This window comes from Phalacrocorax carbo (genome assembly GCF_963921805.1).
Source record: "Phalacrocorax carbo chromosome W unlocalized genomic scaffold, bPhaCar2.1 SUPER_W_unloc_3, whole genome shotgun sequence".
Taxonomy (NCBI): Eukaryota; Metazoa; Chordata; class Aves; order Suliformes; family Phalacrocoracidae; genus Phalacrocorax; species Phalacrocorax carbo.
Genome location: NW_026990254.1, coordinates 1,023,916 through 1,041,098, shown reverse-complemented (window position 1 = coordinate 1,041,098; position 17,183 = coordinate 1,023,916). Strand labels below are relative to the sequence as shown.

The following is a 17,183-nucleotide window of genomic DNA, read 5'->3' as shown; positions in this document are numbered from 1 at the left end:
CACCGCAGATCCGTGGTGGTAGCTATTGCAACTCTCTGTCTCTTTTTTTTTTCTTTTTTTTTTTTTTCACTTTCTCTCCTTTTCTCTTGCGTACTTGTTGTTGGCCAAATAAAGTGGCTTGGCACTTGACTCCGTTTCGAGTCTTAATTCTGTTCCCGAGAATACAACAAACCTGGTCACGATAAAATATCCAATTGAACATCACTCAGAAGTTAAGCCCAGCCGCCCAGAATTATCTGAGGTTGGTTAGAAAGCAAGGGGGCTCAACTTCTGCCAAATTGTGCAACCCAACAGTGGATCATGACATTTTTAAATTGGCATCACGGACAGGATTCTCTGAGAACAGAAAGTGCACTATTAAGGTGTGACCTCCTGAGGATGAAAAGGGGAAAAGTGGCTAGCAGCATTAAGGTGTGACCCTCTCAGGATGATACAGCCCCTTTGTGTTAGGTAAAATGGCCACTCAGAAGGCAGTTAACGCCCAGGATTATGTCTCTTCATCGGCCAAAGGGATAGATAAGCTATATGATCTTTTGGAGGCACACCGATCTCGCCCCTCACCCCAGGGACAAGACTGGGTGAAAAAACATTGGTTTCAACCCCAGAGTGTAGTAGACAGGATAAGGGTACTGCAGAAGGAAGCTAGGGTTAGATCAGGAAAACGAAAAGCTATCACTTGTGCAGTACTGGGAGCGAGTCTGTCAGCAGCAGTGGAAGATAAGAAACAGAGGCTTTGTCAAGCCGATGCCGCAATAAGCATACTGCAGATGGTCATAAAGTCACTGCAGGAACAATTGGAGGAAAATAAGCAATTGTTGCAGGAGGAGAGAAATCAAAATTCCATATTACAGGAAGAATTGAGGAGTCAACTCTTGAGGGAAGCGGATACACTGGCGGAGGTAGAGGTGAAACTTTCAGAGAAAGGGATACGGCAAGTTTACCCTCAGGGAGACTTGAAGAAGGCAAGGGAAACTGTAGAAAGCCTCCCTCACATGTATCCACTGGTTAAAACAGAGTACTTATATGAGGACAATAACGATGACTGTCCTCAAGTTCTCACCAAAGAGGTCCCATTTACAGCAACTGAACTAGCAAAGTTGAAGAAAGACTTTGCGAGAACTCCGAAGGAATTGGAGACAGAATATGTGTGGAGAGTGTCACTGTCGGGGGGGTGGGGATGGAATTTTGTTGTCAGAGAAAGAAGCAGAAGGATATTGGGGTCCGGGTATGTTCCTAACTACAGGTAATCGCCAAGCCACATGGCCATTAACCCAGAGGGCCGCATATTGGGCTGGGGGGCTGAACCCTTTGGAGAGGGGATATCCCCTTGCCATAACAGGTACGGTGGATCAGTTAGTGGAAAGTGTGCAGAAAGCGGCCTGTCTCCAAATGATGTATGATTGGGAGCTCAAGCCCAACCAGAGTTCCCCGATGATGATGCCTGTAGACCCAGAGAGGATGACTCCCCTGATCCGGGGACTCCCTGACTCCCTGAAACCCATTGGGATCCAATTACAGGGGAAAATTCAAAATACTCCCAAAGGAGAAAGAACTACGGCCACTCTGGAAGGGATAATAACCCGTGACCATTGCCAGTCGGGAAGGAAAGTGTGGACGTGGGAGGAGGTAGCGCAGGAATTAATTTTGGGAGAAAATATGGCCCTGTTGGTGGATCGTTCCAAAAAACCGAAACAAGGGTTGTATGGTCTGCAGAGCAAGATAACAATCGGCAGCTGTCAATTGGGAAGGGCCAGGATTTGAGGCCACTCCGCAACAATCATCCCGGGGGAGAGAGACCCCTAAGTCGGCAGGGGTTATGGCATCTAGGGCTTCAGAAGGGCATTCCTCAAGACCTGATGGATGGACTCCTGACCCAAAAATTGGAAAAACTTGTACAGAAATGGTCAGGGAAGAAGGCCACTCTCGGATTAGTTCCCGATGCTCCACCCCTGATAGATCTTGAGGGGGAGCTGACTAGGGAAAAGGTGGAAAACTAGGCCCTCCGTTCCCCGAAGGTGAGGAGGGGAGCGGAGGATGGATGTTTGTAAGACAACTCACCTTGAATGTAAGAGGGGATTTATTAATCACAGTAGCTGTAGGACCAAGGAGAAGACCGGTAATTTTTCTAATTGATACTGGGGCACAAATCACCGCACTGATGTGGACTGAAGCAGAACGCTGCAGGATCACAATCCCACCCAGAAATCTAATTATCTTAAATGCTCTGGGAAAAACACAGTCAATGCCTATGACTGCAGTGACACTATGGTTACCAGGAGAGGAAGCCCCCATCAATACCATGGTAGCCATAGGACCTTTTCAGACGGACCTTTTAGGCATAGATGTGTTGAAGGGAAGGCAGTGGCATGACACCCAGGGGAACTCGTGGTCTTTTGGCATCCCCCAGATCAGGCAATTAACTGAAACATCTTGGGCGGAGGTGTGCCTATTGCAAACGGCACCTGCCCTTCCCCCCTCCAAGATTACCAACGTAAAACCCTATCCGTTGCCGTTAGGAGCCAGGGAAGGATAGCCCTAGTAATTGAGGATCTCAAACAATGGGGAATTTCAGTGTTTACCCACTCCCCGTACAATTCACCAGTGTGGCCAGTATGCAAACCTAATGGAAAATGGCGACTGACCATTGACTATCGGCAACTGAATGCAAACACTGGCCCCTTGACTGCGGCTGTACCCGACATAGCCGAATTAATTGCAACCATTCAAGAACAGGCCCACCCTATCTTAGCAGCCATTGATGTGAAGGACGTTTTTTATGGTTCCACTCCAGGAGTGTGATCGAGATCAATTTGCTTTTACCTGGGAAGGACAACAGTATACTTTTACCCGTTTGCCTCAGGGATATAAACACTCGCCTACCTTGGCCCACCATGCCCTAGCACAGGAATTGTCAATAATCCCATCAGAAAGAGAGGTCAAAGTCTATCAGTATATTGATGACATACTAATAGGGGGACATACCATAGCTTCGGTGCAGACTATGCAGGACAGAATTATTAATCATCTGGAAGGAATAGGCCTTCAAATACCGAAAAGAAAATATACAAGCCCCTGCCAGTGAAGTTAAGTTTTTGGGCATCTGGTGGAAAGGAGGGTCAGTCTGTATTCCTCGGGACACCCTCTCAGCGTTAGATCAGGTAAAAATACCGGAAAGTAAAAAGGAGCTGCAACACACCTTGGGATTATTGGTCTTTTGGAGAAAGCATATCCCAAACTTTGCAATAATTGCACGTCCCTTATATGACCTGTTGCGAAAGAGGGTGATTTGGAAATGGACTCCAGCTCACGATGAGGCTTTGCAGCTTTTGGTGTTTGAAGCAAGCACCCATCAACCTTTGGGCCCTATCCACCCCACTGACCCAGTTCAAATTGAATGGGGGTTCTCACACTCGGGATTGTCAATTCATTTTTGGCAGAAAGGACCAGAGGGTCCCATTCGACTGATTGGGTTTTATTCTAGGAGTTTTAAGGATGCTGAAAAGTGGTACTCCAGCTGGGAAAAGGGTTTGTTTGTAGTGAGCTTAGCTCTTAGAGAAGCGGAGCGACCCATACGCCAACAACCTATGGTTTTAAGGGGACCCTTTAAGGTAATTAAGCCTGTGTTAGCAGGGACCCCCTCCCCCTGACAGGGTGGCCCAAAGGGATACTGTGAGGAAATAGTATGCTAAAATCGAACATTATTGTAGTGTTTTTACAGTCACTGAAGGTACCCCAAAGGTGTTAAACATACAGGAAGAAGTGACAAACCTTCTGGAGGAGGATACCCCTCCTCCTTCTGTAGTTAAGATTGCCCCGCCATTTTCAGAGGAGCTGCGAAACGTATGGTTCACAGACGCCTCTGCCAAGCGAGAGGGCAAACAGTGGAAGTATCAGGCTGTAGCTATTAATGTGGATACTAAGAGGGAAGTAATCACTGAAGGCGAGGGCAGTGCCCAAGTGGGAGAGTTAGTGGCAGTATGGAGTGTGTTTAATAGCGAGGGAAAAGCAGGGGCTCCGGTGTATATCTACACTGACTCATTTGCAGTATTCAAAGGCTGCACAGAACGGCTCCCTTTTTGGGAACAGAGCAACTGGGAGGTAAATCGGGTGCCAGTGTGGCAAAAGGAGAGGTGGCAAGAAATCTTAAATGTCGCCAAACACGGGGATTTCACAATAGGATGGGTGCCCTCCCACCAGGAAGGGGGTACTCCAGTGAGTGATTGGAATAATAGGGCAGACGAATTGGCCAGAATTGCCCCTCTGCAGAAGGAGGACCAAACAGGAGAAAATTGGGATAGGCTCCTAGAATGGCTACATGTTAAATGTGGCCACGCAGGGTCTAATGATTTATACAAGGAGGCACATGCCAGAGGCTGGCCTGTCACTGGGAGGCTTGCAGGACCTGTATTTCAGCTTGTGAACAATGCCGACTTTGGCTAGAGCGACATCCCATGGAGGAATTCCCACTCCATTTGAGAGACAAAAAGACCCTCTGGGAAGTCTGGCAAATCGATTATATTGGGCCTTTCCGAAAGTCGGAAGGAAAACAATATGTGTTAGTAGGCATGGAAGTAATTTCTGGCCTAGTCCAGGCCGAAGCATTTCCACGAGCAACTGGGGAAAATACAGTGCGGGCCCTGAAAATTTGGTTTAGCTCCCTCCCAAAGCCTTTCGTACTGTCACTGGGCACCACTGAAAAGATCCCGTCTCCGTCCTCTTTCCACCCTCCCTTCAGGTATTTATATACCTTGATAAGATCCCCCTGAGCCCTCTCTTCTCTAGGCTACAGTCCCAGCTCTCTCTGCCTTTCCTCACAGGAGAGATGCTCCAGTCCCTTAATCATCCTTGTGGCCCTTCACTGAACTCTCTCCAGCATGTCCATGTCTCTCTTGTACTGGGAAGCCCAGAACTAGACACAGTACTCCAGGTGTGGCCTCATCAGTGCTGAATGGAGGGGAACCTGCTGAGGTGTACCTGCTCAAGCAAGGGGTTTGGACAAGATGATCTCCAGAGGTCCCTTCCAACCCCTACCATTCTGTGAAAACTGGAGTAGAAAGTGTTTGCTTTGAGGAAGCATCCTTTGATTTGGGAGATGGAGGGGCCAAACCCTTATTTAGGACAAAATGCCTCAAAATAGGCATTTGCCCTTTGGGCATCTGGTAAACATTAAGTTTTTAACTGGTCCAAACTGAAATGGGCTTTGAATGTTCTAGAAGTAACTCTCCTTGTAAATACACTGTCAATGTCACATAATGTGAGCAGTACAAGGACGGCTGTGATTTTGTTGCACACTGGTTACTGAGAAAAAAAAAATGAAAAGAAGGAACTCTGAATTAAAACACAGAGCTGTTTCCTCTGCAGACATAACCACTAAGGGATGGACATTTCTATTCAACAGAATAATCAGTCGCATTAGCTTTCAGCTGTTCGTGGTCCCAGTGCAGTGGGAGCAGGATACTGAGTCATTCTAAGCTCCTTTACTTTGCCTGAACTTTTTTTTGAGGCCCATCTGTTTTGCATATCAAATTCATAAGAGAAAAATCTTTTCAGTTTTAGAATTTTAAATCACTTTATCTCCCTCTTTCCTTTTCTTAGTCTTCTTGTTAGCTCTAATTTCAAAGATATATTTGATCCTGAAAGTCAGAGAGTATGTTGAAGCGAGGAGTCATGTGGCCAGTTAGGGACACCGTATTCACTTAGCATTTAAGGATACGCAGTCAGACCCGAGTCCTTTAGTGCTTATTCTGCTTTGGCTCGCTGCAGCCATAGCAGAGGCAGTGTGATGGGGATGGTTCACAAAACCCCACACAGGTCTCCTGAGGCCCACTGTCTCAGATCCCAGAGATCCCAGTTGGAGGCAGGGAGATGTGTGTAGCCATGTGTGTAGCCATATGTGAAGCCAACCAAGAAGCAGCAACTACCTGCATATCATTTTACTGGGGCTAAAGGTCCAGGCTAGGCAGTGCAAATACAAATCCCCCATCTCTTCCCAAGGTCTCAACTTCTCTCAGCGCAGAGCCTGGCCTAACTAAAAAGTGCTTTTCTGGGGCCATTCAATGATGAGTGGGATAAGAGAAAAGTCAAATGGAGAAATAAATCTGAGCTTCACTGGTGGTAGCTGCTGCTGCCTAGAAAGGAAGAGGGGCACAAAAGAAAAAGAGGTTTAGGCTGTGCAGAGGGAAAAGGACAGCATGACAGAGACCAAAATATCTTTTTATGCACCTGCAGCATTGGGGCATAAAAGAGTTGACTGCCAGATGGCCCATCCCAAGCCTAGGGAACATGTGCTATGCTCCACACCAAGATTCCCAGCCCTGTGGAATGGCAGAATAACTGCAAGGTCACTCCTCTCATTCTGGTTTTTGGCAAAAGAGTGAATTCATTTTCCCAAAGAGATGATCAGGACTGACTCAGACTGCCTGGTATTTGAATGATATTGGGAAGCTGGCCTCTGTAGAAGCTGACAACTTCGGTCATTAGCATAGTGAAGGTTTTTTGTTTTTTGTGGTTTTTTTTTTTGCTACTGTTCTTGGCATGCATTCAGAAACATTACCATACCACTAAAACACTTAAATAGTACAATTTGCTCAGAGTGGACTTTCAGATGATAGCAGCTGGAACCAACTAAAACCTAGAGCCTCATTTAATAGGTGCAATTCCTGGCCTCCAGTTCACTATCACTGTCCTCAGCTAAGTGACACATCTGGATACCGACTTATTCCTCAGATCTTTAAGTCTGCGTCTAACAGAAAAGAGGGGGAGACAGCCAGGGTCTCCTCTGCATGATTTTCTTTCTGGAACTATCACGCAGTGTCTTTTCTTGCATATCACATACTATATGCTTTTCAAGCATTTCTGTGTCCCACTCCAAGACTGCAGCACAGATAAAGGAAATAGGATATGGCTGGAACATCGTCTTCTGGCTAATCCCAGCTGTTGGGTATTGATGGCACCTGGCCACAAGGCTTCTTTATTTTATGTGACGGGTCAGGCTGGGCCAAGAATGGCAAAGTCACATAGGACCTGTGTTGTGGTTTAATCCTAGCCGGCAACCAAGCCCCACACAGCCGCTCGCTCACTCCCCCCCCACAGTGGGATGGGGGAGAGAAACCAAAGAGTAAAAGTGAGAAAACTCATGGGTTGAGATAAAGACAATTTAATAGGGAAAGGAAAAGAAGGAATTCATTCACTACTTCGCATAGGAAGGCAGGTGTTCAGCCATCTCCAGGAAAGCAGGACTCCATCAAGCATAACGGTTACTTGGGAAGAAAACCGTCATCACTCCGAACATATCCCCCCATCCCCCCATTCCCCCCCCCCTTCCTTCTTCTTCCCCTAGCTTTTTATGCTGAGCATGACGTCACATGGTATGGAATATCCATCCCTTTGGTCATTTGGGGTCAGCTGTCCTGGCTGTGTCTCCTCCCAGCTTCTTGTGCACCCCCAGCCTACTCGTTGGTGGAGTGGTGTGAGGAGCAGGAAAGGCCTTGACTCTATGTAAGCTCTGCTCAGCAATAACTAAAACATCCCTGTATTATCAACACTGTTTTCAGCATGTATCCAAAACATAGCCCCATACTAGCTACAGTGAAGAAAATTAACTCTACCTCAGCCAAAACCAGCACATTCTCCACCCCTTATTCGATACCATTTATGTCATACTCAGGTCCCACACTATCCAGTACATTCTCATTATCCACCGCCACCCTTCCCATCCTTTGATATAATACACAGATATCATTCCCTTAGTCAATGGACCATCCCCCTGTGAAATGTCCATAAAATGTCTGTAAAATGTCCACAAATGTCCACTGAGTTCGTTTAGTCCATGACTTTGGGCTCCATCTGTTCTGGTGGTTACTCAGGGCAGGAGAGGTGGTGTGTTGCATGGAGTTACTGGGCACTAAAGCCAGCTCAGGTCAGGCCACTGCTGCACTTGCACTGCTTCTTGCAAGGCTTGTCCTCCACTGGTTCAGGTGGTTCCTGCTATAGTAATTCCCATAACATGCAGCTCAAATAATGGATTATTTTCACCCAGGATTAAATCACGTACACATTGGACTTCCCCATCCTTCCACATTACTCACCAAGTGCACCCAGGTCCTTGAGCAAAAACAATCCCATGAATAGGTTTAGCCTTTCCTGAGGAAGGGATAACCCAGACCGTTTTTTCTCAACAAGTTCCTTATATGTACTACAGGGATCTTATTTCCTTCCACAGTGCGCAGGGGTTTTGATTGGGCAGGGCCAGGTTGACTGGCAGATCCTCTAGTGTTGACTAACCAGGTGGCTTGTGCTAAATGTGTATCCCAATGTTTGAATGTCCCAGTACCCATTGCTCTCAGCGTAGCCTTTAACAGTCCATTGTATCATTCAGTTTTCCCAGAGGCTGGTGCATGATAGGGGTTGTGATACACCCACTCAGTGCCGTGCTCTTTGGCCCAGGTGTCTATGAGGTTGTTTCGGAAATGAGTCCCATTGTCTGATTCCATTCTTTTAGGGGTGCCGTGTCACTGTAAAACTTGATTTTCAAGGCCCAAGACAGTATTCTGGGCTGTGGCATGGGTCACAGGGTATGTTTCCAACCATTCAGTAGTCGCTTCCACCATAGTAAGCACATGGTGCTTGCCATGGCGGGTTTGTGATAGTGTGATATAACCAATCTGCCAGGCTTCCCCATATTGATATTTCAGCCCCCATCCTCTATACCAAAAAGGCTTTAGCCACTTAGCTTGTTTGATTATGGTGCATGTTTCACATTCATGGATAATCTGTGCAATGGCATCAATAGCTCACGATCCCATTTGTATGTTGCATCCCTTCCTAAAGGTCCTGATGTGTCATGGGATCATTGAGTTATAAATAGCTCACCCTTAGGTTCCCAGTCCAGATCCACCTCAGCCATTTCCATTATAGCAGCCTGGTCCACCTGCTGGTTGTTCCGATGTTCTTCAGTGGCCCGACTCTTGGGGACATGAGCATCCACATGACATACTTTCACAACCAGGTTCTCTACCTGGGCGGCAGTATCTTGCCATAATGCAGCAGCCCAGATGCGCTGCCAGTTGGTTTGCTTCCACTGCTGTAACCACCCCCACAGGGCATTTGGACCATCCATGAGTCAGTAGAGATAGAGCACTGGCCGCTTTTCCTGTTCATCAATGTCTAAGGCCAGCTGGATGGCTTTCACCTCTGCAAACTGACTCGATTCACCTTCTCCTTCAGCAGTTTCTGCTACTTGTTGCATAGGACTCCATACAGCAGCTTTCCAGCTTGATGTTTTCTCACAAGACAACAGGACCCATCAGTGAACAGGGCACATTGCTTCTCATTTTCTGGCAGTTCATTATACAGTGGGGCCTCTTCAGCATGAGTCACCTCGTCTGGCGACACGCCGAAGTTTTGACCCTCTGGCCAGTCCATGATCACTTCCAGGATTCCTGGGCAGTCGGGATTTCCCATTCAAGCCCGTTGGGTGATCAGTGCAACCCACTTGCTCCATGTAGCATCAGCTGCATAATGCGTAGAAGGGACCCTCCCTTTGAACATTCAGCCCAGCACAGGCAATCAAGGTGCCAAAAGGAGCTGTGCTTCAGTACCAACTACTTCTGAAGCAGCTCGTATTCCTTCTTATGCTGCTAATATTTCTTTTTCAGTTGGAGTGTAACGGGCTTTGGATCCCCTATATCCCCAGCTCCAAAACCCTAGAGGTCGACCTTGAGTCTCTCCAGGCGCTTTCTGCCAGAGGCTCCAGGTAGGGCCATTCTCCCCAGCTGTGATATAGAGCACGTTTTTTACATCTTGTCCTGTCCAGACTGGCCCAAGTGCTACTGCATGAACTATCTCTCGTTTAATTTGTTCAAAGGCTTGCTGCTGCTCAGGGCCCCATTCAAAGTAATTTTTCTTCCGGGTCACTCAATAAAGAGGGCTTACGATCAGACTATAACCTGGAATATTTGCCAAAACCCCACGACACCTAAGAAAGCTTGTGTTTCTTTTTTGTTAGCTGGTGGAGACATAGCTGTTATTTTATTGATCATATCCATTGGGATATGTCGACGTCCATCTTGCCATTTCACTCCTAAAAACTGAATCTCCTGTTGTGCTGGTTTTGGCTGAGAAGGGGTTAATTCTCTTCACTGTGGGGGTCGGCTACCTTTCCAGCTTCCCGCGCTCTGCCGCGTAGGCGGGTGGCTGGGAGGGGCAGGGCCACGGCCGGGGCGGCTGACCCCAACTGGCCAATGGCATGTTCATTCCATACCATGTGACACCATGACCAGTATATTAAGGGGGGCAGGTTGCGGCTCGGGAAGGTGCGACGTCGGGTCGGCGGGCGGTGAGCGGCTGCATCGCGTGCGGTTTGTTTCGGCCATTCATTCCCCTCCCCCCGCCCACCCCCCCCGGGTTTCACGCCTCTCATTGCTTTCCTTTCCATTGCATTTTTGTTGGGTTTTTGGTTTTTATTTTTTTCATTTTAATTATTAACCTGTTCTTATCTCAACCCAAGAGCGTTACCCTTCTGATTCTCTCCCCCATCTACCAGTGGGGGAGTGAGCGAGCGCCTGTGTGGAGCTGAGTTGCTGGCTAAACCACAACACCTGTGCAGGTCCTTTGACCTTACCTTGTTTCATAGCAAAACCAGCTTTCAAAAGAACCTGGATTATTCTTCTCTTCTCAAACACTTCCTCCGCTGTGTTGCCCCATACAATGATTTCATCAATGTACTGCAGGTGTTCAGGAGCTTCACCTTGTTGCAGTGCATTCTTTATTAATCCACGGCAGATGGTAGGGCTGTGTTTCCACCCCTGGGGCAGTCGATTCCAGGTGCACTGGATGCCTGTCCAAGTGAAAGCAAACTGTGGCCTGCACTCCACTGCCAAAGGGAGCAAGAAAAACGCACTCGCAATATCAGCTGAGGCATATCATTTGACTGCCTTTGACTCCAGCTCATATTAGAGTTCTAGCATGTCTGGCACAGCAGCACTCAGTGGCGGTGTGACTTCGTTCAGGCCACGATTGTCTACTGTTAGTCTCCATTCTCCATTAGACTTCCACACTGGCCATATGGGACTGTTAAAGGGTGAATGAGTCCTACTGATCACTCCTTGGATCTCCAGTCACTGGATCAACTTATGGATGGGAACCAGGGAGTCTCTGTTGGTGCGATATTGTCGCCGGTGCACTGTCATGGTAGCAATTGGCACCTGCTGTTCTTTAACACCCAGCAACCCCACCACAGAAGGATCCTCTGAGAGACCAGGCAAGGTAGACAACTGTTTAATCTTCTCCGTACTCAAGGAAGCTATACCAAAAGCCCATCATTACCCTTTTGGGTCCTTGAAATACCCTCTCCTGAGGTAGTCTATGCCAAGGATGCATGGAGCCTCCATACCAGTCACAATAGGATGGTTTTGCCACTCATTCCCAGTTAGGCTTACCTCAGCCTCCAACACAGGCAGTTCTTGGGTTCCTCCTGTCACCCCAGAAATGCAGATGAATTCTGCCCCTTTGTGATCTGATGACATTAGGGTGCACTGTGCACCGATGTCCAATGGAGCCTTATACTCCTGTGGGCCTGATGTGCCAGACTACTGAACCCACACAGTCTGGTAAACCCATTTGTCCCTTTCTTTCACCTGGCCAAAGGCAGGGCCCCTCTGTTCCTCATCGGAGTCTTCATTACTTGATTTTTGTAAGTGCAAAACAGAAGTCCCTTCATCAGGGTCAAAAGTACGATCAGCCCTTCTACTCTTCCCAACAGACACTGGAGCAATAATTTTCCTGGATGGATGCTTTTTAGCTGTTGTTTTTCCTTGCAGTTCCTGTACCCAAGCTTCTAGCCTCCAGGCAGGTTCACCATCTCACTTCCTCATGTCCTCCCCCTGCTCAAGCAGGAAGAACCACAGGGTTGCACGTGGTGTGCGCCACCAGTACCTTCTCCCTTGAACAGAAGAAGGCTGACTCTTAATAGCTGAGGCCTTGGTTGGAGTGCGTGAGGAAGAACTATCCTTCTCGGCTTGCTTGGTCAATTTTTGGGTCAGACTGTCCACAGCCGAGACGCAGGCCCGCATGGAGGAAGTGAGATTTTCTTCGTATTCTCAGAGTTGCCTGGCTAGTCCATCTATAGTTGGTGCCTCCGTGTCTGTCCGGCTCATTATCACCAGGGTGTTGGTGTATGATGTTGGTGCATTTCATATAAACTTTCACCGCATGGACCGCGTGCACCGGATTTCATCCAGGTCTTTGGATGTCTGGGCGTCACCCAGGTTGTTATAGATCACCTCCAGCACGGCTAATTCCCTCAGATACTGGATACCTCCCTCAGTGGTGGTCCATTTGCTCTGGGAATTTGCAGGTTCTTCCTTGAAGGGATACCTGTCCTTCACACTTGACAGGAGTTGCCGCCAAAGACCGAGGACTCCTGCCTTTTTTCCAATCCCTTTGTCAATGGCCTTATCCTTAGCAAGGGATCCTAGCTGCCGTGCTTCCTTACCCTCTAATTCCTGACTACTGGCCCCAATATCACAGCACTGGAGTAACCAGCTGAGAATTAGCTCACCTGGTTGATGGCTAAAATGTTTTCACATATCTCACAGCTCACTTAAGGATAGGGATCGGGTGGTTCCTGTCTCGTTTATGATTTCAGTCTCTTCCTCCTCCTGTTCTTGTGACTGCTCTGCTGCAGAACAGGCTGCCTCTTCTGATTCTTTCTCCTGTTCCCTCTTAGGAGAAGCTTCTTCATCCCTTACTAAACAAGCTGACTTCCACTTCCATTGTTTCTTTTTAGTTAGAGGGGCAACTGATATAGCGTCTGGCTTAGCCATAGTGTCTGTTGGTATGTTTTTTGTCTCTTCTTCCTGAGGGTGCTGCATAATATCAGTCAGTGTTTGGTAGATGCTGGCCAGGGCCCAGCACAGTGCACTAAGTTGTGCCGCTTTGGAATAGCCACGGCATTTTTTTTTTCTTCAAACATTCTATCACTTCATCAGGATCCTGTAGTTGTTTGGGAGTGAAGTTCCAGACCATTGGAGGTGAGAAGTTCTCTAGATACCTGCCCATATCCCAGTGTCCTCCCACCCGAACATGGGGTCCTGTAAGGGACTGAAAGAGTTAATGTCTCAAACATTGTTGTAAAGTGGGATATAGCAAACTGCAGGCAGGAAATTAATGGACACAAGACATGGGAGGATGCGCGGTCCCAGGTTCTGCTGGGCCTCACATAGCAACTTGCTGAGCTCATACAAAGTTTATTTGAGGAAGGGGCTTATGACTGCCTGAAAGACCCCTCGCGACCACCCCTCACAATGGCACCTGTGCAGAAGATCATGAAACTTCTGAAACAAGAACCATATAAACTCACAGGAGGCATACCTGAAGGCAGGGCTTAGACTATAAAAGACACTACAACAAAGGGACTGGTGCATGCCCACCATCGGAGGATCGTCATGTTTGTCTGTCATTGGCGCTGGATCCAAAGGCGGTGATATCTCCCTATCTTTCCCTATCTCTCTCTCTCCCCCCCTCTCCTTTCTTTTCCTCTTCTTCTTTTACGAATATTCTTAATGAGAACCCCCACCATCAACACTTTTCCATGTTTTCAAGTTTGAGTTGCCTTCTCAAGTTCAAGTTACTTCTGCATTGAAATAAAATGTTTAATTGATCGTTTGGTGTTGTTTCACCTTAATTTAGTCCAAGGGGATCATTAGAACCTCGGTCCGTCTCCCTCCTCCTCTCAGACTGGGATGCGACAGGGCTCTCCCATGGGATATAGTCCTTCACAAACTTCCCCAACATGTGTCCTTCCCACAGGCTACAGTTGTTCAAGAATGGACTGTTCCAGCATGGGTCCCCCACGGGGGTCACAGTTCCTGCCGGAAAGCCTGCTCCTGCATGGGTTCTCCACAGGCTGCAGCTTCCTTTGGGCACATGCACCTGCTCCGGCGTGAGGTCCTCCACAGACTGCAGTGTGGATATCTGCTCCACTGTGAACCTCCACGGGCTGCAGGGGGACAGCCTGCATCACCATGGTCTTCTCATTGGGCTGTTTATTCTATTAGTGCAGGCTCTTCTGAATGTATGTTTAAAATCAATAATCAGTAATTAATAAACACTGAACACTTGTAACAAAGATCTCATTGGAGGTGAGAAGTTCTCTAGATACCTGCTGTCATGGTTTCAGCTGGGATAGAGTTAATTTTCTTCACTCTAGCTGGTATAGTGCTGTGCTGTGAAATTAGCATGGAAAAAAAACCTGTTGAGATAACACACAGATGTTTAGGCTGTTGCTGGGCAGCACTTATACTAGTCAAGGACATGTCTAGCCTCCCATGCTCTGCTGGGTGCACAAGAAGCTGGGAGGGGAGGGGGCACAGCTAAGAGAGCGGATTCAAACTGACCAAAGGGATATTCCATATCATGTAACGTCATGCCCAGTATGCTACCTGGGAGGGGCTGGCCGGGGGAGGGAGGGAGCAATCGCGGCTCGGGGACGGGCAGCGTCGGTCAGCGGGTGGTGAGCGGTTGTATCGTTCGTGTTTCTGCGTTTTTGTTCCCTGTTTTCCCTTTCCTTCATTTTCCCTTTTATTATATTAACATTACTGTCATTATTATCATAATCATTTATCATCATCATTCTATTGTAGTTATTAAACTGTGCTTATCTCAACCCACAAGTTCTTTTGCTCGTCCGATTCTCTTCCCCATCCCACAGGGGTGGGGGGGTGGGTGAGCAAGCGGCTGCGTGGTGTTCAGTTGCCAGCTGAGGCTGAACCACGACAGTCTATTTTTGGCGCCCAACGTGGGGCACGAAGGGTTTGAGATAATAACAGTTGCTGGTCACAGCATTGATTCATCTGCTCGCAGTATTAGTTTGTCCAGTCTTTACCATGCTGATTGTAAAGTACATGTTAAAACTTGCTGTTGGTTTTGTCAGTTGGCTGTGCTCTGCAGTGATTAGAGATATTTTGCCTAGGAGACTTGTTATTAAAACACTGGCCTTGACTGTTATCAGTTATTTAGGTTTTGCATGGAAGCCGTTACTGTACTACAGCTACCACCTCATGGAGGCAATCAGCAATTATACCTCCTCCTCTGAGGAGTTTTTTATGGAGGAAATACAGAATGGCACCGTAGCTACTATCTTATGTAATGTCTCCTCCCTCATTACAACAACTTTTCAGTATCTTGAACATCCTTGTGTAGTTAAGATACATCTGTTGATATTGCTTTGGCAGGTGGTATCAGATCTGTCTAAGGTTAATAAGTAATTTAAAAATATAATCCAGAGATCTGCCCCAAGGCTCGATAGCTATGCGTGGCAGGGTATGTGGGAAAGTATGGGCAAATGCCTAAGACGGTGGGCACCCCCTGTGGTGTGGGACCTCACCCCTGAACAAGTACAGAATCCTGAAAAATTAGTAGAACATTTGGAGGAAGTATGTTGTCACCCTGGCAATTCCAGAGAGATACAGATCACTGCCATGTGCTGGGGTCTGGCTTATGCCTATCGAGCCCTATTTAACACTATTCAGTACCCCCAAGGGAAAGAGAAGGGAGCTACTCCAACCCCCGTGACAAGCACTGCGGCCACCCAAACCCCCACGATAGACACTGCAGCTACTCCAACCCCAGCGACAAGCACTGTGGCCACCCAACCCCCTACGACAGAGACTGCAGCTACTCCAACCCCAGTGACAAGCACTGCGGCCACCCAACCCGCCGTGACAGATACTGCAGCTACTCCAACCCCGGTGACAAGCACTGCGGCCACCCAACCCACCACGACAGGCACTGCAGCTACTCAAACCCCAGTGCCAAGCGTTGCAGCTGAACCAGAGGACCAACCTGTGCCAGTATCAGTCGCCCCTATACGCAAGAAGAAATCATGGAAGAGAAGGTCAACTCGTTTAGAAAGAGATTACGAGGAACCAGGGCCATCACGAGAAGAGGAGGAGGAGGAGGAACCATGTGTACAAGAAACGGAAACTACCCGATCTCTATCCTTGAGTGAGTTGCGGGATATACAGAAAGATTTCGGGCGTCATTCAGGTGAGCACGTTATCACCTGGCTGCTCCGATGCTGGGATAATGGGGCCAGTAGTTTGGAATTAGAGGGGAAGGAAGCCAAACAACTGGGGTCCCTCTCTAGGGAAGGGGGCATTGATAAAGCAATTGGAAAAGGAACACAAGCCCTCAGCCTCTGGAGGCGGCTCCTGGCCGCGGTGAGAGAGAGGTATCCCTTCAAAGAAGATATTGTATTTCGCCTAGGAAAATGGACGACCATGGAGAAAGGCATTCAGCATCTAAGGGAATTAGCCGTGCTTGAGGTGGTTTATGGTGACCTGGACGATCAACGGTCCTCCAAAGATCCAGATGAAGCTGAGTGCACACGACCCATGTGGCGGAAGTTTGTACGGAGCGCACCATCCTCGTATGCAAACTCATTGGCAGTGATGTCCTGGAAAGATGACAAGACACCAACGGTGGCTGAGTTGATTGATAGACTCCGGGAATATGAAGCGAATCTCTCTTCCTCGCTCGTCTCTGCTGTTGAGAAACTGTCCCGAGAGTTCCAGCAACTCAAAGAAGATATGTCCTACTCCCCACCAGTACGGACCAGTATGTCAGCCATTAGGAGTAATCGTCCCTTGGCTCAAGGGAAGGGATACACACGACGGGGCACCCTATGGTTTTACCTGTGTGATCACGGAGAGGACATGAAGAAGTGGGATGGAAAACCTACCTCAGCCTTAGAGGCGTGGGTACGTGAGCTGCAAGGGAGAACAATTACTCAGGGGAGTTTCTCCAGGAGAGCTGCTGCCCCAGTTTCCTGTAAGCAATTCTCCAGACAGAGAAGCAGAAGTGCTGATGTCCTGACTGATCTTAACAGAGACACCCGTGATTCATATTTACCGGAAGTGAGTGATGAATACTATGATCAGGACTAGGGGGGCCCTGCCTCCAGCCAGGTGGAGGAAAGGGATAACCGGGTTTACTGGACTGTGTGGATCCGATGGCCTGGCACATCTGACCCACAGGAATATAGAGCTTTAGTGGACACCGGTGCACAGTGCACCTTAATGCCATCAAACTATATAGGGGCAGAATCCATCAGCATTGCTGGAGTGACAGGGGGATCCCAAGAGCTAACTGTATTGGAGGCCGAAGTGAGCCTCACTGGCAAT

At 48.1% G+C, this 17,183-nt stretch overlaps 1 protein-coding gene across 1 annotated transcript; it reads left to right on the top strand.

Moving 5' to 3' along the window:
• Positions 1 to 455: 455 nt before the first annotated feature.
• LOC135310860 (uncharacterized) lies at positions 456 to 1,997 on the top strand. Its single transcript, XM_064439924.1, is given in 3 exon segments — positions 456 to 1,169; positions 1,171 to 1,636; positions 1,639 to 1,997. Coding segments are annotated over 3 exon segments (1,539 nt in total).
• The last annotated feature ends 15,186 nt before the right edge of the window (positions 1,998 to 17,183 follow it).